General features: G+C 41.2%; 1 protein-coding gene across 36 annotated transcripts in view; it reads left to right on the forward strand.

The window, feature by feature from the left end:
* The window catches only part of ANK3 (ankyrin 3), a 1,678,649-nt gene that overhangs the window by 1,560,427 nt on the left and 94,976 nt on the right, over positions 1 to 23,246 (forward strand). For all 36 annotated transcript variants that reach the window (XM_069240922.1, XM_069240928.1, XM_069240923.1 and 33 more), the window contains one exon: positions 19,358 to 19,489. In XM_069240922.1, coding sequence (XP_069097023.1) covers positions 19,358 to 19,489 — 132 coding nt within the window. The remainder of the gene's footprint in view (positions 1 to 19,357; positions 19,490 to 23,246) is intronic.

Raw genomic sequence — 23,246 nt, forward strand, 5'->3', positions numbered from 1 at the left:
ATTGGAAGCTGGAAGAATTTGAGACTAGGATGCGGCACAATAATCTGAGGGTGCCAGAAGGGGCCGAAAGGTCAAACACTCACAAAATTCATAATAGACATATTTCAAAATAACTTTCCATAAGTGGCACATTGGAACTGGGAGCTGGAAGTCCAGCGCACTCGCATGTTTCCATTTAAACAGCACCCATGACTCCTACAGGACACTGGCAAACCACAAGTGAACTTGATCTTCTTAGGAATCTTTTTATTAAAACAGGCTGTTTTGAGCTTGCCCGTCCAGAGAAGAAGCACACCCCTGAGAGATACTCTTTCTTTGTCCAAATTTGACTTCTGTTGTGCTACTTTCGAGGGGTGATGATGTTTAAAACAATTGATAAAGTTGTTTCGGGATAAAAGAGCTCAGGCATTCCTGAAGGCCTTGGCCAAGCTAAACATTATTGTCTCAAATAGGGTTTTTATTTTTTGTTTTTACCTCAAAGCTAAAGAATTTTAGGGGTGACTCCTTATGGCTGCAGAACCAAAAACGATGGAAAATGACAAAATAGCTCTAATATTTATGATAATTGTGAATCGTTGTGTTTTTTCTCCCCTTTCTTTGGAGCTATTCGTTAAGAAAGCTGTATCATCTTTTCGAGGGTTTCTTTTTCAGGTTTATTTTCTCTTTTCCTCTTCTTTTCTCCTTTTATCAGACACGGGGAGGAGAGTACACCACCATATACGTACCTGGCTGGTCCAATTGCCCATAGTGGCAGGGTTGAGGTGGGCTGGAGGGGCAAGGGAGTGAGCGTTGAGGGAGGGGCGGAAGGGTGGTTGGGGGTGGGCTGAGTGGAAACAGCAGAGTATCAGATTTTAGGTATGGTAGGCAAAGGGAAGGAGTTGATGGTGTGGGGGTAAATGTTGGTTATGAGGAGCATTCGCTCTGGTTGCTTAGCATCTGGGAAAGAAAGTTGGCTATAGTGAGTGTGCTCAGATCTTGGAGTCTCCTGAGGTTCTGATGGGGTCAGAAAGGCAATCTGGCTTTCTTAATACTATCCAAATGATGGCTAGTAATATCTGTATATGTACAATTAATATCTGTGGTCTGAATGACAGGGCCACGAGGAGGAGGAAGCCTTTAGGTCTAATGACGGTGAAACTCAATATTATATGTTTCCAAGAAACACACACTACCTGGGGTAAGAGACCTGTTTTTGCGGACCTGGGGTTCTCATCCTAGCTTGCACCCACCATGGCTTATCATCCAGGGGGTCAGCCATTTTTGCCAGACATGCTAATTGTTCAGTGATCCAGAGTGCCACAGATAAAGGGGGTAGGTAAGTTATTTTAGAGTGTTGTTTAGGGGAGGGAGATTTACACTATGTTCGGTGTATGGTTCTAACTTGGATGAGGCTGATCCTTAATTTTCTAAACATCGAATTAGCCTCTTGACAGCATCTCTTATTTTATGTGAGGATTTCAATATAAAATTAGAGATCAGAAAGGATTTAGTAGGGGTCCATGTATAGACTGGTAGGAAACCTTTAGTGTTAAAAGCACTTCAATGACTGGTTCAAGGGCACGGATTGGTGGACATTTGGGATAATCATATGCCTCCAGACCCGAGATACACTTTCTTTTCTGCACCACACAATAAGCTGGTGCACTTAATTATTATTTTTTTGTTTCCACTAAACTTTGTCATTAGGCAATAGTCAAGAGATTTCCTAGGGCCCTCTCGGACCATAATCCCTTAGTATTAGAAGTTCCAGTAATAGGTTTTATCAGACCACATACCACTTAATACAGAGTATGAAACATTTATGTGATTGGATAGGGAAATTCTTAGTCATTAATTGTAATTGTATTTATATAGTGCTTACTACCCCTGACGAGGTGTCGGAAGTGCTTTTTGCGGAGTAGCATGCTACTCTGGAATCCAAAAGGATTAATGGTGGGTTAGTATAGGGAAATATGAGTATAGCATTAGCATAGGGAAATATGGGCTAATTTGAGAAGCGGACATGTGAGTCTGTTAGTTGGATTGAATAGAATAATGGAGAAGACTCCAGAAAGTGTTAATTGGGAGATCATAGTAGTAAAATGAGATTATGAGATTTGGGATGAGTAAAGGAGCGATGGAGGAGGGAAGAGTCTGTAGAAAGGAATAAGGGAGGCCAATAGTAGTGAAATGAGGTTTTGGATGGGTCAAAGGAGAGATACATGAGGGAGAATATAGTAGGGTTGTTTAGGAGACCATAACAGTAAACTGAGGTTTGGGTGAGCCAGGCGAGATAGAGGGGGAAGAGTCTACTAAGGGCTATTTTGGAAATCCTAGTAGTAGAATGAGGTTTAGGATGAATCAGAGAGTAGGGATAAAGAATAGATTGATAGAGGTATGAAGTGAGACAGAGTAGTGCTTTGGACAATCAGTTATCTCTGATGAGGTTCCCTCTACTTCCTTCAAGATTTTCTTTGCCTCTCATTTTTTTTAATCTTTAGGCAGAAAATATTATATATATTTCAGGTGATGTCTGACCAGATTTGTCTATTGTATCTGTTCAATATAGCTAGGAAAATGGCCACTTAAACTGTTGTTGCTGACAATGTCTAGAACCTTTTGCCTATATTATCAATGTGCCTGCCTACTCGGTCAGGCAAGGTTGATGTTGGCGTGGGTGTGGAATTTTTTTAATAATCTGCTTGGCCAAGGGACAAAATGCTACTGAGGTCTACATGTCCTGAATAATCCACTTGTCCCACCTACTTCCTACATCAATTATAAGGGCTGACAGAGAAGCTTGTAATATGTTTTTATTTAGTTTTATTAAAACCAATAACAATTCAGTGTTTTGTAATCATGCTGAAGAAAAACTTGAAAACAGCGATATTATCCCTATTATCTAAAAGTATAGGAATACAACAATAAATGATCTTGCATGGCAGGCTGCTTTAAGACTCATATTGATAATAATACTTCAATAGTTATGATAGATGTGGCATTTTGTGTCTGCACACATGATTTGTGCCTCCTGTTGTAAGCCAGAGATCAATAGCTCTGCTGGGGTCATTCCTCAAAGTTGGGTCCTCCTATCTTAAGGCGCGTTAGGTCTTGGAGAACATCTTGATTTAACCGTGTTCTTAGTGGGTTCTTAATTATATTCATTGAAGAAAACGCATGTTCAACTTCTGCTGCAGACACAATGAATGTGAACATCATCTACATAAACTTGAATATATTATTCAGTGTGGAAGGTTTTCTTGCTTGCAGGGTGGAGTACGCAGGCAATACAGTAATGCCTTTGGGCTGAATGATTTTCAGATGGGTTTTAAGTCCACAAAACTCCTGTACAATTGCCTACCTGTCATCTGTGGCGAAAAGTACTTCACAATGTTGAACTATTGCCAAAATATCAGAGAACCCACATTTATGGATTTCCTCTCTACTTTTTGTCCATAATGTATAATCAAATGCCTGAAATCCTTGAACAGGCATGCAATTAAAATATGCAAATCTCTCATCAGTGTACTTAACCACACTGTCGATGAGCTTACTGTCAATTTGGATTGTTGCTGCTGGTGGGCAGCATCCTGATAACTTTATTTTCCAGCCATCATTAGAAATGTTTCCAAACTTATTTTCCTCGGGGTGGTACAGTTTTTTAAACTGCTGCATATATTCACTCAGCTCACACTTTAGGCCTACTAGGGTAAATTCACATCTCTCTGCAGTAGGAGGAACATGCAATACAAGCAGTTCATTAGACTATACCAGTAAAATTTGAAAATCCATTTAAAAGTTTGTTCAAACTGACAAATAGAGAGATTTAATTTTACAGTGTCTAGAATCTCTAGCTAAACTTTGTGAGCTGCACAGTGGAACAGTAGAAGAAAAGGAGTGTCTTTCTTTAGAAGTGCTGCAACCCCTTCCTTAGATCTCATCACAACTGCAGCACTATCAAAACTGACCGCTATCACGATGGGCCTGCATAGTCTGTAGACCTCATACCTACTAAATCCAATGCTAATCTTTGGATTCTTTTAACTATACCATCCAGAATACCTTGAGCATGTGTATGTTTGAGTGTAAGAAGATCTGCAAATAGAGTGTAAGGTTTCCCATCTTTGACTGCTCTCGCAGCACAGTTTCTTGTTCAATGATGGCACTGTCTGTGCTTCTGTCAGCAATAATGCAGATGAAGCATGAATTTTAAATAATTTTTATGATGTCCCATCGAAGTGTATCTGCCTCACATCTGATGAACTCTGAGGCTTTTTTCGCGGTTTGTATAATTTTCTCCTGTATCCACACCTGCTTTCTTCATAGCTCTACATATGGTTTCCATGTCTGAGAGTGACTCATCTTGTTTTGCAATTAGGTAAGCATTAATAAACAAGATGGTTAGTTTATTTCTTTCTCTCTCCTTCAGTTTTTGCAGTGCTTCCATGATGAGGGGCTGTTCCGTAGGGGCACTAGAATTTGAGGTACTCACTGTAAGAGTCTGAGACTGCAAGGCATTTTCTTTCATATCCTTGCAGTCCCATGAAACATGTCCTATGTGTCTTACTTGTTTCATGAGCTCTGATTGGTTCAATGTGCAACTGGTCACATCCACTTAAGAATGCATTTCTACCCGAACCTCAATAGCAGACTGCTACAGTAGGATATTTTTGGCAAAAAGTGCAGTACATTTTTGGTCCTTCTCCCGCCTGGCTCCCCTTCAGGGCTACCCATGGCTAGGATTCCATCCAGTGAGATTGAAAAACTTGTTTTATTTTTCAGCATCATACTGTTTGTTCTAGGTTATGTTAGGATTATGTGGAGTGGGACAAGGCCCAACGTCAGTTGGTTCTTTTTTGGTTTTTCTTCTCCTAACTGTTTTATTTTTTATCAGTGTCTTTACTTTTTTAAAACCAAAGTTGAACAGACTTTGATAACACACATTTCCCTGTCAACAGGATAACGTGATCAAGTCTGAAACTATACTTGATTCAGTTTTAAACTCATGTCCAGAAATGTTGAGCTATTTATGAGAACAAGCTTTTCACATAGAAGACTGCACTAAATCTTGATACAGTTTTTCTCCTACAATTTTCCAAACTCTGAGAACAAAGGTTGATGTTGCCTGCAGGTGCAATGTATCTCTACTCTGCTACTACGATTCATAACAATCCCGTTCATGCTTTGGCAAGTTGTGAACGCACATAGTCTGGTGCTACACTGGCTGCACCCTAGAAGCCAAGAAAATATTTACACTGGGGACAAGGCTTTGAGATTTGGAAAAGTACAAGCTAACAAAAATGCAACTTAAATCTACCATCCACGTTACAAAAAACACTAGAAATTATGTGTAGTTGCCTAAGAATGATGGATAAAATAAATAATAAAAATAGAAAGAAATAAGAAAAGAAAAAAGGAAATAAGTCATAAAGAAAGTATTAGGAAAGAAAAAAGATGAAGAATGAAACGGGAACAGTGGTACCTCACCCACGTGTATAGGGCAAAGCAAATGCATATTTTTGTAGACTGTTAACAAAGTCTATAGGTCTGGCTTTTCATTCCGACCTATTCGTTTTGCCAGTGCTATTAGTTGATGCAGTGCAGCATCAGCAATAACCTTTTATCCTATGCCATGTAGAATCATAAAAATAAGAGCAAAAAGCAAACGCACATGAGACCATTTCCAAAGCTTATACATGTATGAGGAGGTTAATCTGCAAATGCAAAGGGTGCTTGGGAACCATTACTGCCTTTAATTGATAAAATCACATGAAGCTTTTGTGATAGCGAAAATTTAGTCTTCAGTGGTAGTGCAAGATGAGACCGTTTCCAAGGCTCATACATGTATGAGGAGTTTAATCTGCAAGTGTAAAGGGTGATTGGGAGCCATTACTGGCTTTAATTGATAGTGTCACATTAAACTTTTGTGATGGCGAAAATTTAGTCTTCAGTGGTAGTGCAAGGGAGTTAGCAGCTCAGGTGTGAAGTGTGGGCTTTTAAGCAACAGTTATATAAAACAAATTGCATTACGCACACTCTGGGCATTACTAATGACTACATTTTGGAAACATGATTTTATCTTAAACCTTTTTGCATATTTTGTAGCATTCTATTTATATACATATTTACAGTGCTTTCTTGACAGGTTGGGGCCTCGTAGCAATAACAATACACATCACTACATAGCTGCCAAGCCTTCAGATTGCTTAGCTATGACTTCTGAATGTATTTTGCATGCTTATGCGTGACATTTAGTTAGGCAATGTGTTTCACTTTGAGTGCGGATAGGGCCAAGCAAAAGTATTTAATTAGATACAAATTGAGATTTTCTTAGCCTTGGTGTCAGAAAGGCTAGATTTTATTAAAGACAAGGAGGCGAGTATTATGCTTTACTTTTCATGCTTTAATTTAACAGCAGCCAAGAAACTACAAATCCCAGAATCCCTGGGAAAAAAACTACAAAACTGCATCACAATGGGGTCCGCCAATCACACGACGAGCCCCATAATAACTATCTTGACTGAGAGCAACAAGCCCTCTTTTCTTGCAAAAGTCAGTCAATAGAACGATGTGAGAAAAACAACAGTAGACCATAAAGAGTCAAAAATGCGGAAAGTACGTCGAAGCCGAAGGCCTTGAGGAAAGGATAACCTCGTGTAGATCCTGTTGGTTGAAGAAAAGGTCCAGAAGGAGGAGGTGAAGGAAGCTGGTCAGACGGTAGCGTTGCTACTGGTTGCGGTTGAGGCAACTAGAACAAAAGAACAGGGAGGGTTAGAAGAGGCGGGATAATACTCGCCTCCTTGTCTTTAATAAAATCTAGCCTTTCTGACACCAAGGCTAGGAAAATCTAAATTTTATTACAAGACAGGAGGCTCATATTATGCTTGTTCAAAGCAATGAAACAACATTTTGCATAGGATGATCAACCGGTTTACAATAGAACGTTCTAAATGTATTGACGTTAGACCAATCTGCAGATCTAAGGATATCCTGTAAACTAGCCCCAGCAAAAAAGGCCTTATAAGCCGTAGCTCCTCTAACGGAATGGGCACCATAAATATCAATAGGGACACCAGCCAAATTCATCAGCCACTTGAGCCAACGGGCTAAAGTGGGAGATGAGACCGGTTTATGGGGCTTTTGATAGGAAATCAACAATTGAGAAGAAGAGGATGTCCTGAGATCTGCAGTTCGTGAAACGTACGTTTTTAAGCAATTAGCTACACACAACTTAGGTTGGGAGGGAAAAAAGGGATAAAACACGGAAGACAAATTAGTCTTGGTACGTCTAGCCACATTGAAACACACACCAAATGCAGAAAACTGAAAGGAGGAAACATCCAGAGCTTTAACATCAGAAACTCGTTTAATAGAGACCAAACAGAGGAGCATAGTGATTTTAGCAGACAAATATTTTAATGAAAGTTCTGAATTATCGGGCCAAGAAAGAAGAAGATGGAGGACGGAATTCACATCCCACATAGACTTATATTTGGGGGTTTGGAAAAACGTATTCCTTTTAGTAGGCGGCAAACTAAGGGATGCTCTCCCACTGGTCTACCATCCACTCTGACGTGTTCTGAAGAAATTGCTGATCTATATGTATTGACGGTACGATACGCCTTGCCTTGAGAGGCTAAGGAAGCTAGGAAATTTACAATTAAGGTAACGTCAGCTGAAACGGGATTGAAATCCCTGTCCACACACCAGCCTCACCATACTGCCCAAGCCGCTCAATAGACTTTCGAGGTGCCCGGAGCCCAAGATTGTTGGATGAAATGGACAGCCTGTTGCGAAATTCCTGGGGTTCTCCAGGAAGCCCCGAAACTCTCCAAGCTATGAGGGATAGGGAACCTTGTATCATGAGGTCGTGAGGATGTCCCTGGGGATTCAGAAGGAGGTCTGGAAAAGGGGAGATCAGAACTGGAAGATCTGACGAGAGTTCTAAAAGGTTCGGAAACCAGGGTTGGGACTGCCAGAATGGGGTGATTAACACTAGGGAGGAGCCCTGACGACGGACATGTGCTAGGACCCGAGCAATAAAGAAGAAGGGGGGAAAAGCGTACAGCAGGGAAGGAGGCCACGGTTGGAGAAAAGCGTCGGTAGCTAAGGCTAAGGGATCTGGTCTCCAGCTGAAGAATTTGGGAAAATGGGAATTGAGTCTTGAGGCAAAGAGGTCTATGGACATTGTACCAAAGATAGAAGAAAGACGCTTGAATATGGAGGGGTGAAGTCGCCAATCGCTTGAGTCGTGGGAGTGCCTTGAGAACCAATCGGCCACCACATTGAGATTGCCTGGGAGGTATTCCGCTCTGACCGAAATATTTTTGTGAAGACAAAATTCCCAAAGGCTCTTGGCCAAGAGAGCTAAAGGTTTGGATCGAGTACCGCCCAGACGGTTTATGTAAGTTACTGCCGATAGATTGTCCATTCTGAGAAGGATGGAACATTTTATTCTGTCTTTGGTAAAGGACTGGATGGCAAAGGAACCTGCAAGCATCTCTAAACAGTTTATGTGCATTGACGACTCCTGAACGGACCATGGTCCGCCAGTCGAGTGTGGACCACATCTTGCGCCCCATCCTGTCAGACTTGCATCTGACTCTAAGACAAGATCTGGGGCGGCAGAGAAAATCGTTCTCCCGTTCCAGGCGTCTAAATGACTCATCCACCATGTGAGTTCTTCCCTGGAGTCCGCGTCGAGAACAACCTGATCCGAATATGACAGACCCTGTTGAAGGTGTCGGATCTTGAGCCTCTGAAGGGCCCTGTAGTGTAAAGGGCCCGGGAAAATGGCTTGGATGGAAGAGGAAAGGAGACCTACAAGACGAGCCAGTGCCCTGAGGGAAGTACAAGGGAGAGACAGAGCATGACGAATTTCTTTCTTTATCAAAGAAACTTTGTCCTGGGGAAGCTGGAGAATCGAGTCGGCGGTGTTGACGAGGAATCCCAAAAACTCGAGGGTTTGAGAAGGAACAAGGGACGACTTTTGGAAGTTTATAAGGAACCCCAACTGAGAAAGAAGGTCCTGACAAATTATTAGATAGGCTGTCAGGGAAGACTTGTTTTGGGCCATCAATAGGAAGTCGTCGAGATAGACGATAAGGCGTATCCCTTGAGCCCTGAGAAAGGTCACCACGGGTTTGAGTATCTTGGTGAAGCACCAAGGGGCAGAAGAAAGACCGAAGGGCAGGGTTTTGAAACGAAAGAAAGTATGTTCCCACCGGAACTGGAGGAATTTTCTGAATGAAGGGTGTACCGGTACTGAGAGATAGGCATCCTGGAGATCTATGCGAACTAACCAGTCGTTGTGAAGAAGGATATCCCTGAGATGGAGAATAGTTTCCATCTTGAAGTGGTGATACACTACAAAATTGTTGAACTCCTTCAAATTTATGACCGGGCGATGTTTTTTGTTTTTCTTTTGAACCAAAAAGATATTGCTGAGAAACCCCGAAGCGTCGAAGGCCACTTTTTCGATCGCTTGTTTTGACAGTAAATCTTGTATCTCGACTTGAATGAGGCGAGACTAATCGTGAGAAAACCAAAGAGGATGAGGAAGAAAGGGTTGAAAGGGAGTCTGGTAAAGTTCTATGCAATAACCTTGGACGGCCTGGATTACCCAAGGATCGGAAGTTATTGACAACCAAGCGCTTAAACACAAAGCTAGTCTGCCTCCTACTGGAGGAAGGCCAGAACTCAAAGTTCTTACCTGCAAGTTGATCTCCTTTGGTTCTATAACCCCTGTTGCGGCCACCGCGGAATCTGCGGGGGTAGAATTGGGGCTTGTATCCTTGATACACTTCAAGCTGGTTGGATTGGGTGTAGGAGCCTCTGTTGAGGGATTGACCTCTTGCTGAGAAGCGGCCGGCAAAACGGCTCCTTCCTTTGCCGGCCCTTCCAAAAACCCGGTTGGAAAATATTCTCTTCATCGAATAATGGGCTTTGTCCAGAGAATTAAAGGTAGAGACGTACTTGCCCATCTCTTTTATGAAAGAGTCTCCAAAAAGAAGACCATCAGCATTAAGGCCTTCCTCCTTAGAAGCAAGAGTGCTGAGTTTTGGGTCAATCCTGAGGAGGAGGCTTTTACGACGTTCCTGGGAAATGTACGAGTTGGCGTTGCCCAGCATACAGATTGCACGTTGAGCCCAGTTGGAGAGGGTGTCGGGATCCACCTGGGAGCCCTCCAACTTGGCGTCCTCAGCAAGGTTGAAAATCCCTCCCTTTTTGGGGTCTTTCCCAAATTTTGTGAAGAAAAGGAGCATATTGGGATCAATGGCAGGGGTGTCTGTGACTTTACATGGGATTGAAGGTCTGGGACATTCAGATTTTAATTTATTTCTGGATGATTTATCCAGGGGGTGTCTGAGATAGAAAGAGACGTAATCCGAAACGTGCTCAGAGGGGAACCATTCAGAGGAGTTGGGATGATGGATGGTAGTAGGGTCGAACAAAGGTTCGCCAACCGGGTCAACCAGATCTTCGGGCACTAAGTGAGGAGAGTACTCATGAGGAGACATTTTTCGCCTTTTCTCCAGAGGCCCATCCAAATAATTATTATCTAGAGTGTCTTGTAAGACATCATCATCATCATCCCCATCACTGTCCGTGTCCCGTAAGTGAAGGATATTAAGCGGGGAGGAGGGGAGACCCGAAGATTTCGCCTCTCGGGTTGGAGGCACAAATTTATGAGAAACGCCTTTAGAACTGTCCTTAGAATAGGACACACGTTTCTTGCCTCTCAAAAGAGGGTTTACTCTGGGTGCGTGAAGCATTTTCGAAATAGAGGTCTCCAAATTTTTTGAAACCTCCAACATAGACACAGAAACAGCGTGTTGGACTGAATCCTTAATAAAGGATTTCAAATTGTCCTTAATGGACTGGGTTTGGTCGTCTTCGGACATAATGGGGAAAAAACAATAATTAAAATTAATAATAGGGAAAAGAAACAGGAGAAATCCTGTTTAAACTAACGAAATAATTAATTGGGAAAGGGTTAAATGGTTTGGGGAGGTTGGCCGGGGTGTGAGGAGGTGTGCCACTAACCTCGAGAGAAAACGCGTTGAAATACCAAAGCGTGTGAGGCCGAGAGGAATTCCTTAAAGAAAATCAATAAACTGAGCCAGGCAGTGAAGCGTGTAAACTGAACACGCTGAAATCGCTTAATGAAGCTGAAAGTATCTGGAGGAGACGCTCGTAAAACCAACCGAGCGTGAAGAAACTTCAGCACACGCTGTAGCTTACCGCGTGTGGGGAGGAATGCCAAGAATGCCGTTGCTTGAGGCGCGGCTGTCAGAACGTTTACCGAACGTTCTGACAGTCGGCCTGACAGCGCGAAAATGCGCAACGGAGCGCTCGAGCGCGTTTGAAAGAAAAATTAACCATTAAGGGGCAATTTCAATGCAATATAAACACCCACAGAGAAACGGAGACATAATAAAAGGTTAAGAATATATATAGACCATATACACTAAAATACGATAGACGTAATACATAAAAATGCGAGCAGTGTACTTATCTTGACTGCGAGCAGCAAGAAAAGAGGGCTTGTTGCTCTCAGTCAAGATAGTTATTATGGGGCTCGTCGTGTGATTGGCGGACCCCATTGTGATGCAGTTTTGTAGTTTTTTTCCCAGGGATTCTGGGATTTGTAGTTTCTTGGCTGCTGTTAAATTAAAGCATAATATGAGCCTCCTGTCTTGTAATAAAATTAGCATTTATGAGGGGCTAAAACACTCCTTTTAGTATTTATACACTACCACTAACTAACTCTTTTTTCTAACATGATGATCATATTGAAAATATTTGTGGTTTATAATAAACAACATGCAATCAATTTGGTAACGCACAGTAGTCTTGTAAGACAAGATCCAATCCCCCATTGTGAAAAGTGATGCACTAGTTCCAGAATGCAAAGTGCTTAGTCTTGCCTAAAACCCAGGAGTCGCTATAAGTATTAACTACAGAAGGTACAGCCATGTGTGACTCACGTGTTGCAGTGCTAGTAGTTTTCATATTCAGTTGCTACAGCCTCTTCATCAACATTTTTGAACCAGAAGAAGCTGTTTTGCAGTATGGCTGCCAGAATAGCACCTGCCCCATCATTATGATTTGTAACCCCAGCCGGTACTGTTTTTTTTTAAAGCCCACCACACACTGAATTCTGGGACTTCTAGTTTTGCATTTTGCTTAGGTTAGTGGTTAAAATGTCAGAATTTGCTGAAAGTGTGTAACACTCACCTCACAGCATATTTAAAGAAATATGTTGACAATGTTTATGGTTAAAGAACAATGCTGGAGACGTGTGGATAGAGTATAACAGTTCAAAATTAGCTTTAAAAATCCTGCTACTTATGCAAAGTTCCATTATCACCTTTGTGTTATTTTATATAATCAAGCATATTTTTCGCTTTTAATTTTGGAATGCAGTTTTTTGTACCCTTTTTTTTTTTACATAAAATTTCATTTTGGTTTTGAAGTAGGTTATAGTGCTATTGGCTCAGTCATCTCGCCCCAGGGGTATAGCAGTTGTAGAGTCAAGCTACCAGCTCTTGTCTTGACTTCAGCAGTTTTCAGGAGTTTCTCTCTATCACTAGCTCTCTTTCTCACCTACTTTCTCCATTCTCTGTCGTCTGCCCATCTCTCTCCCACCTGTCTCTTTCTTTCGCTCTCCCTCTTTTTTCTTTCTCTCTCTGAGTCTCCCCCTAATATATCCATCTTTCCCTCTTTCTCTCTCTCTCTCCTCTCTCCTATTTTCTCTTTCTGTTTTAATCTGCTTGCTCTACCCCATCTTGATTTGTCCTTCTTCTAGTCTCTATAATTCTCCTTCTCCTCTCTCTCTCATTTAGTTGCTTTTATCACTCTCCTTGTTCTCGTCTCTCCTTTCTTTCCATTGTTTTAATAAGTCTAAACAAACAAACGGATGAACAGACTGCTGCCAAAAGATATGGTAGGGAGCAGGAACAACCTGCTCTATGTGCTGCTGGTGGTGGTGTTGGCATGCTGCCCAGCTTTTGTTGGTTCTGGAGTATTAGGGACCTTGGATGGTGCAGGTGACAGCACCGGCATCAAGAAGTCGAACTTGTAGCCTGGAGGTAGTAGTGGCTGTAATAGGTTGAGGGTCTTAAGCTTTGGAAGTGCCAGTTCTCTGTGACGTGGCAGCTGTGTGCCTGCTGCTGTCCCTCTCCTCCTGCCACATGGAGGCCCAGCCCCCTTTTTTTCATTCTCCTTTTGTTCTCGGTTGGAACTGGGTTTAAGGCGCCTCTGCTTATATTAATTATGTCTGAGTACATGCTCTGCAAAGATATTTTGAGCAGTTAAGGGTATCAAAGGCACATATTTTAACTGAGGATTGTAGGAAGATTGGTGCATAAGCAAAGCTCATTCATCTGCTCCAATCTCCTTCCACATCTGCGCATTCCATCTGACCACAGATCAACCTGGAAACTGCCAAAGACCCACTTCTTCCTCCAATAGTTTGCCTCTGGCAGACATTATTCCCTCTCCCCACGATATGTGTGACACTATGCAACTCTCTTCACTTGCTACAGTGCAACATAAAAACTGCTTAAATAATTGAATTTATACAATAAAATAAAGTCAAGTATCTGGTGAAATTCAGCTATTCCAGAGGAAAGGGAGAGATGAGTTGGGAACAAGCCATTATTTCCCTACATTGGTTAAACATTTTTGGGAGTAGTAAGTAAAACCACTGTAGGTGACCGGTCTTCTCTAAGCCACACATTGAGTGAAGACCACAGGTTAGTTTCCACATTGGGCCTCAACAAAGGAGAAGGTGGTCTGTTTTGCAAGGAGTCAGATCATTCATGCCAACCTTATTTGTGATGTAAGGTATAACAATTGTTCACTGGACTAACATTTAGTGCACAATAAACATCATCTGTGGGCATTTTAATCACACTAGTGGGAGATTTATTAAGAAAGAAGTTGCAGTGAATAACTTTTTTTTAAAAAGGCTCCCGTGTAGTACTAGCTAAGTCTACACACAAATATTACACAAGTATAAACACACTCAGAAAAGTGCCTACTTATGTCAAGCACAAAGGTCATTGAAATTGGAATCAGACTTTTCTTTGATTGTGATCAGGTATAGTTAAGATAAGGAACATACTATGGCTATTGTAAATTACATAAGTTTGCAACACATTTCACCCCGCCTCACACTCACTGAACTCAACACATTGAAGGCACCATCACAGGTCACATACTTTTAAGGCTTTCACCGCACAAACAGTAAGCCATTATCTGTAACAGACTGAGTAACCTGCCAAGGGAGGATACAGTGTGTTGGTGATGCCGACCTGCCGCTCCTGATTCCAGGAAGTGAGCGGTAGAGCAGCAGAGATGAGTGGCCTGCCTTAGATGGGTGGTGGGAATAACCACAGGACAGGAGGATCGAGCCACACAGCAATCGTTGGCAAAGAGATCACAAGGCTACCCCAGCCCACAGTGCTCAAATCCAACAGTGCCCCCACCCCGCCCCACTTTGGGGGTGGGCTACACCAAACTAGTATGTCTCAAGACTCTCCCAACCAATCACTGACTACAGACCATCATGGGCAGCTAGCCAATCAGAGGCCTCCAAAGGTTCTCTGACTTTCTGACAACATTTTTAATTGTCTGTGAGCTCCGGAGTGCCCACAACTCCGATATTTTGTGATTTAATGTCTATTTGTCTGTCGAACAAAATAGACATTAAATCTTCTTGCCCATTATAAAAATCTACATGGTTTGGGCGCCAGGCTATATGATTCCTCCACCCTGTACTGGCGATGAAGGAATCTTGGGTTGAAGCTTGGCCCCCTGTGTCATCACAGAATCTGGCTTTGGATGCCCAGCCAAACATACAGGTGAATCCTCAGATATTGTGTACTTTTTATCAGTCTTTGGCAGGACGGCTGATACTGTGGCAGGATTTCATATAAATAGGGGCACAGCCACAGACCAGGCACTTTGGGATACCATGAAAGAGGCTATTAGGGGGGAAATATTGACTTACTCCCTATCTCAGCAAAAGGAGAACCATGAGGAGATCCAGACATTTTACACTGCTCTGTCGCTGGCGGAGTAGCAACAAACAAAGCTAATAATTGGGAAATTGGATAGTACAGAAATTCAGCAACATATTGCAGTTTTGAGAGTGGGAATTCTTTGACTTTTCGGAAAGGAGATTGCTGCTAAATTTCATATTTATAAATCAGAACATTTTAAGCAGAAGGAGGTTGAAAGATGGATAGAGGCGATACAGGACTCTCAGGGGCATAATGTGGGATCCCCTGTTGAAATAGTTAAGGTCGTTAGAGATTTCTATGTTACCATCTCCCATTTGGGGAATGAGCACCTGTTGAATACAGTCAACAAAAATTAACTTACTCCGGAGAATCAGGATGCTTTTCAAGGCATTAATATCAGCAGATGAAATTGAAGAAGTGATCAGCTCATTATCCGTAGGTATAGCTACAAGGCCTGATAATTTACCCTTTAACTTTGTAAAACCTTCTTTCAGGAAATAAAGCAGAACCTGCTCTCAATCTTTTGAAGAGCTCAGGGTGTGGAGATCCCTCTCTCTTGGAAGGAAACAACCATTGTGGTATTCAGGAAGAAAGGAAAACCCCCTCTAAACCCAGAGTCATACAGACCAATTTGGTTAATCAACTGCAATGCTAAAATCTGTGCCAAAGTATTGGCCAATCATCTAGGCAGGGTTATTCTCGTCTCTAGTATCTCAACGACAACATGGTTTTGTCCCGCCTTGGGGTATAGTAGACCGTGTTCAGAGGGTAATCATTCTATCTGATATCTCCAAAGTTACTAAGAAACTTTATCAACACCCTAGTTCTAGACTTCAAATTATGGGAAATAAGTCGGATAAAATCCTGATAACGAGGTACGAGGCAAGGCTGTCCATGCTCTCCATTATTATTTTCTCTCTATATCTACCTCTCTATTAGTCTTCTAGTAAGGAATTCTGGTATTCCTCTGGTGGAGGTGAATCAGGTCAAAAACAAGGTCCTGGCTTATGCAGATGATATAGTGGTGTCTACTACTAACCTCTCAAAGGCCTTAAGGGAGATAAAGAAAGAAACAGTCGCTTTTAGGATGTACTCAGGATATAAGCTCAATGTGGAAAAAATACAGATTATATGCACAAAGGGAACTTGCCTCAAGTATTCTCGACAAGTGGAGTAAGATGTGGATTTGGGGATTCGAATCTCATCAGGTACAGTACACCTGATTAGTCTGAATTTAGCTCCTCTCCTAGGTCAGGTAAGGCAAGAACTTAGGGGAATCAACTGTTTACACCTCTCACTCGCAGGGAGGTGTAATATGTTGAAATCCATCAATCAGGATTTATAAAGAGTGACTAATCACCGGATAGGGTATCCAGGTGCTTGATAATCTTTCTCAGGCTGCTGTATCTATTCAGAGCTATCCCTCAGGAGTTTAGAAAATTTTGGTTTGCTAAATGCGAAAATGCATGCTGCAGTTTCATCTTGGAGTTTAAAAAGCCCATAAGGGCCTTTAAATTCCTTGTGTTGTCTAAGGACCGTGGGGGCTGGGCTATACTAAATTTTACACTGTACTATTGGTCTGTCTTGTATGCTTCAAAATTTGGGAATATTGATCATGGGTAGAACAGGGAATTTTACCTCGGCGGAATCCCTATCAGTTTATGAGTTAGTTAATATTCGACATGGATGACAAGGGTTAGCTTCTGAAAAATATTGAGCCTAGCTATTATAAAAAAACATGTTTAAGGTTCTACATGGGGCATTTCAAAGTCTCATGACGGGTCAAAAGAGTGGTTGGGCTCCAGAAATTCAATTACTATACACCTCTTTGGGGGTCGCCAGCCTTACCTGAGCTGTTTCACGATGCGGTAGGAAGACAGTGGACACAAAAGGGGGTTAAGTCGCTGAGGAAGTTTCTTCAAGAAACGTACGACTTGATTAGGGCAGACTTTCTCCAGATTTGTGATTTTCTTAATACATTGGATGAGAGCTAATTCTCACCTAGCCGGGTCCCATTAGTCAATGCTGTCAACAAAAGAGCCAGAATTGGGACAATCTGTACTTTCCTACTAAAAGGCTTGTCTGATGATATGAAGCCTCATAACTCCAAATGGGAAAAGAAACTCGAGATTGAAGGGTTAATTCTCCAGGAGTCACTAGATCTCAGTAGTAAAGTACTGGTCACAGTTGGGCTAAAGAGCCAGCATTGCAAAACTATATTTGACCTTTATTGTACCCCGACCATAATGTATAAATTGAGTAGGAGATCTAGCAGTAGATGTCATTGGTGTGAACCCAATCAAGCTGACATCGTGCTTTTATACTTTGCATACTTTACTCTGGCTCTTTTGTTTTTTTTTTTAAACAAGTTATTGGCTCCTTTATTGGCATGGTCATAGGGCAGTGGGTGCGAATCACTTTTGCAATGATATTACTAGGGGTAGTTTAGGGTTCACATGGACCCAAGATTTTGTATAGAGTATCGTATTTTATTTTTATTGCAATGTCAGTGGCTCACGTGTGTACAGCTTCCAGTTGGCTAAAAGCGGGGCCCCCAACATTTGTAGAATGGAGGTCTAGATTGCTATCAATTTACTATCTGGAGATTAACTTGTATAGATGCAAGGGGCAGAGGGCTCAGAGGAGGGGATTCGAATTTGGCTTTCTATTAATAGATGGTTAGAGAGCCTGCACTAGGGCTCTTCTTCGACAATGTCACAAAGATTTCCCTTTTTAGCATCTATAAAAAAACATTTCTCCGTGACCTATCCTATTCCTATGCCTCCTCATTTCTGAGCGTGTGGTTACTATATCACTGTCTCTGTTTGTTTAGTTGGCACATAGACACATATGGTCTCCCCCAAGCAATAATATTTTCTTCTTACCCGTGGTTTCTACTTTTAGGATAATTTATGCATTGCATTTTATGTAGAGCTGCGAATGTATCGATGCTTGGGTGGGGATTGACGCAGTGTTAAGGAGGGCTCAGAGATCGGAGTTAATTTGTTACCCTGCTCCATTACCCTGGCAAATATTTTTCATCATTTGAGGCTGATATTTGCACTTTTGTCTTTTGCCATTTGCACCTTTGTGTTTTGCTTTATATTTTGCACTTTAAGAAGATGTTCTGCTGTAATGTAGATTGTTAGGTCTTATTTCTATATATTTGGAAAATGTCTTCAAGAATTTAGGACTGTATTGCTTGCCTGCTAATAATTATTTATGTAATAATGTATTTGGTCTCTCTCCCCCCGTTTTTAATTGCAAATAAAAAAAAGTTTAGTGTAACCCATAAGCAAATGTTTCCTATTCCTTCTATTCACTTGTAAGTGTCCAATAAATTACGTTTGGAAAACTGCTAAATTCAGAACTAGACTACTTTACTGTCTAGATAGTTAACCACCTCACTCTTGCCTTGAAAATCACTACACTGGCCCCCAGCGGAGGAACATATGAAGTTTAACCAAAAATGATGCAAGGGCACCAACCCTGGGTGCTTGAAAATCTTTGTCATGTTGAAGGAACTGTCCAGTACACCAACCTTCCAGAAAAGCTTGTATGTATGTACGTATGTATTACATATATGGTGTTTCTTTTGTGTGAACCTAGGCAAAAGACAGTGGAGTGCTGAACATGGTCAAAGACTAACATAAATTCAGCAAGTAACAGGAAAGGAAAATTAGTTGTGGACTAATGATTTTGGATGTAGTGCTCTTTAAAGAGTTAAGTCTTCAAATCTTTCTTAATCTGGAGTACTTTTGGGACAGTCCCGATAGATAAGAAGATGTTTTTCCAGAACCTGGGTGGATGGATGGAAAAGGAAGCAATCTTTTGGTAACAAAACTTTCTTTGAGATGTGTTTCCCATCACAAGCCCCTCCCCCAACCCACATTTAGAGTCCTCGGGCAGTGACCCCATTAGCCTCCCATTTATTCAGTGGCATCCCATCCATCTGATTGCTAGAATCCTGCCAGATGTTAATGTATTGAACACCCAGACTCTGCTTTCCCTAATTTAACTTATTTTCCTTTGCTTAATACAGCACATTTTAAAGGATTTACAAGTTGGATAACAAATTTGTATCACAATGGTGAGATAGCTCTTCATGAATTTTAGCTAATGTCTGGAGAAACTGTATGGTTGCACAGATTAAGGGCTATCAGCTCTACTCACTCATTTATTTGCAATATCAATAAAACATTATTTAACTATGGTACATAAAAACATTTTTGGCCTTTCCTACCTAAGCCAATTGAATGATTATCTATTTGCCTCTTCGATAAATGTGTAGATCCTCAGCTATTACATCTATGTAATTGTGCATGTTCTTTTTGATTGCTTTGCAGAACTGGCAAGGGAACTGAATTTTTCTGTTGATGAAATCAACCAGATTCGTGTAGAAAATCCAAATTCCCTTACTGCACAAAGTTTCATGTTACTAAAGAAATGGGTTTGCCGGGATGGAAAAGAAGCAACTAGTAAGTGGAAAAACCTATCACTTTCTCTAGAATCTGTACTAAATGTTATAATCACATGCCCGGAGTTATTTAACCCATTATATCTATAGTTATTTATAAACAAATGTTCTTATGGTCTTTTTGTGCAGGACATCATTTTAGAAACAGTGCAGATGTTGGGACATACATGTCCAACAAGACTTAAAAATAACAGTCTAGTTCTAGTTTTATATTAAATGAATATTCTTTAAAAAGAGTGAAGATTCAAGTGTAACTTTATCTTGTTAGGGTAGAATATACATATGTATTGTATATTTCTACCAGAGCTTTTTAAGCTTTTGGGTGATATGAGAAAGATGTCAAAATTTTTGACCTAAAACACTACAGACACTGAAGTCTTGTACGTAAGATTTGAGTGATTGGTAAACCAGTCAAGGTGAAAATGGAAACCTCCAGTGAGGAGATAAGTTTTAGAAGCCCAGGGTCACAGTGAGGTTTTCAAATGTGGGACGAACGCCCTTGGAGCAGTTGGTATTTTTCAGTGCTCCTGGAGATGTCCTGAAACCAGTGGGCATTGACAGTGAGCTGTTTCTGACTCCGGCTCTGCAAGGTTTCACAGCAATTTTTGCATTTCATATTGAATAGTTGTTGCAGAAATTAAATTCAGCAGAACAAGGCCCTTAAATTCAATGAAATTGCACCTTCAGATAGGTGCCACAGGGTTCAGTTGGACCTGCAATGGTAATCTGCAATATTCTGTTTTTTACAGTGGTAGTAAAAATAGCAGCAGTAGTACCTTAGTAGTTTTGTGATTTGTGGACTTGCCACTACAAGTTAAATAATTGGCAAACCCTGAAATAAAACCTAGATCTTATTAAAATGAGAAGCATATTAGCAAAGTGTGTTATGAACATACAATTAAAATTAATAATACAAATGAACCCATACTTGGATTTATAAGATAGTCTAACTTTGCACTGGATTCAAGCAATCTGGAAGCAAGTAGTATACAAATAGGCCCTGATTACAGGTGGCAGTATTCCACCTGGAGCGGCAACTGGTGGAATTCCACCCCTCGCCAATATGCATACCCCACTGTCTCCGGTTCCGGAATAACCAGGTCTGTTTATTTCGGTCTCAGTAAGACTGGACTTGCAAACTCCAGGTCCTAAAATGTTGGCTCTGAAGACACTGATCCCCCTTTCACTGGGTGCGTATGTGCACATGATGAAAGTGCTGCAGGGGTAAGGGCTGGGGCTGGAGCACAACTTGACACTTTCTGCACCAACACGGGGAGAATACAGGGCTTACTCCCCTGAGGCCGAAGTTCTTGGCTGTTACCCCATCCCCACCTCTTCTTGTCCCTTTCTAGCAGTAAGGCTATGGACTAGTGTGTGCCCTACCACAGTCAGATCCCTAGGTGAGAGACTTTAGCCAGGGGCAGACTGGACCGCCACCCTCCTAAGATCTGCCTGGGAAAAGCTGAAACATAATCCCACCAAGCAGGCCCTGGACCCAGCCCACCATCCCAAAAAAGGGCAGCATTAATCCAGAAGAAGAGCCTAACCTTTCTGCCTTCCAGAGTACAACACGGGGGCAGCCAATGCTCCACTGTGCTCCTGTACGCTGCCGGGACTACTTGACACCCACTGACATTTTCCACCTGCTTTGGGAATGTAGAAAATGTCAGCAGATTCGTTCCTGGAATCAGCACTAAACAGTGAAAATGACCTGGTGTTTCCTGAGTCTGTATGGCCATACCTCTTCCGAAGGACAAAACGTGTCATTACTATTTTCCTGAGCTGGAATAATAGCCAGAATCTGAGATTCCCACTCCCTCTGGAATCCCAGCACCAAAAGCCACAATACTCCTAATTAGTTCCATACTCAATCAGTTTTGCGCATGGTGATACCCGCAGCCAGTAGTAGCACAACTACCCGTGATCAAATTTTGTGAGCAACCAATCAAACATGTAAGGCTTTTGAATGGTGGACTAAAATAACACAGGTTCACAACTAATAATGGTAAATTGCAAATGGACATCGCAGTTCAGAAATTCTTGAGATATGGAGTGCTGAGACTAAAGAAGCCAGTAGTATGTCAGAGAAAAAAACAACAAAGGCAGTTGAGGAAATTGAGAGCAAGTACATAAAGTAAGAAGGTAACATCCTGCAACACTCAAATTATTTTGAGTTTGTTTTTTCGGGCTGTATTTCAAATCTCAAGGGTGGATTGAAAGCAGCAGATCTAAAGAAAAAGGTATACACTGTGGCAATATTTGTGCTGATCTTTATGAAGGGCGAAAGGAGCTAGATGAAACTGGAGGAGAGAGCATGGAGAAATGTATGTTAACACATTTCCCTTCCTTGGTCTTCATCTTTCAGCTGGGATTCTTCTTTTTGTCTTTTTACATACTAATCACCTAGAAGAATTCCAATTTCACTTGAGCCACTCCTCACAGTGCAATGAATAATGATCACTTCGGATAGTTAAAAAAAAAAAAAGTTTGAAGCACACTCAGACCCAAAACCTTTATTATGAGGTTGGGCTTCAAATGATGTTTAAATCTGCTAAGCTTGATAAAACTCTTTTCATGTTGTACATAGTGGTAGACATAGTGACATAGAACTTTAACCTAAATGATCCATTATTTTTTTAAACTGTTGTTTTCATTTCTTTTTTGCCTAAGTATTTAAGTAATTTATTAGGTATACCAAGGAAAGAGTTTATGGAACCCTTTACTATCTTTTTCTGCTTATAGTGCTTCAACAATTTATTTATTCACTTAAACACATGTTCGATAGTGTTGCTGCACCAAAAAGGTATCAGAATGCTTTATATATTATACGATGAAACACAATCACAAGTTTTTGAAACTGAGAACAATGCAGTGTATTGTAGATTTATTTGTAGTGTTTCATACCCCTGACAATGCCAGAACACATTTTGCAGATGAGTACATGTTGCTTGGTGGTATTATTATGGATGGAAATGTGTATGTTAGGTAGCCTATATGGGTAGTATTTTGAGATGGTCCGAGTTGGGTTTTCGTATTGTGTGACTTTGAAGTTAAAAGGAATGAGAGTTAAGACACAAAAGTATTAGATGCTAGCGGATGAATAGAGAACGGATAGAAAGTGTGTGAAAATAGTGTGGCCTATATGTGAAGTGTTGTATTTGTATGGTAGAGTGCACAAATCATGTAATAGCAAGCGAGGATCTGTGCTTACACACGTGTTTTGGAGAAGAGTATTAGAAAAGACATTGTTCTGCATGCATATAGATACCTACTGTTTTTTGGATGGTCCGTTTAAACTACAATGTTTCTGTGCATAGCAAGGTGCCCAGAAAGTAAAGGATGGGAAATGCAAATTATGTACAGTAACGGTTCTTGAGTTAATACATGTGTGGGATGAAGCAATCCACAATTATGTGTAGGTGTAGAGTTTCCTATGGTGCTCTTTCCACCTATGGCTGCAGGTAGCTGTGCTTATGTGTCAACAAAATGATATAATAAAAAAAGTTTAGCAGAGTAACAATGGAGATTACAGTTCTGAGTGAACAGGAGCAGCAGAGAGATGCAAAGTAATGTAATGAAAATGAAAGTGGAATTCATGGGGACAGTTGCGGGATTGGAAGAGAGACATTAATAATTTGGAAGAAGGCAGAAGAGATGAGACTTTAATTGCTTCCTGAAGGTAAAAAGGGTTGGCTGAGTTCAGGTGCATAGAGGAGTCCAATCCAGTTCCAGAGAAAGACCACCAATGAACAATAGGT

This window comes from Pleurodeles waltl, chromosome 6 (genome assembly GCF_031143425.1).
Source record: "Pleurodeles waltl isolate 20211129_DDA chromosome 6, aPleWal1.hap1.20221129, whole genome shotgun sequence".
Taxonomy (NCBI): Eukaryota; Metazoa; Chordata; class Amphibia; order Caudata; family Salamandridae; genus Pleurodeles; species Pleurodeles waltl.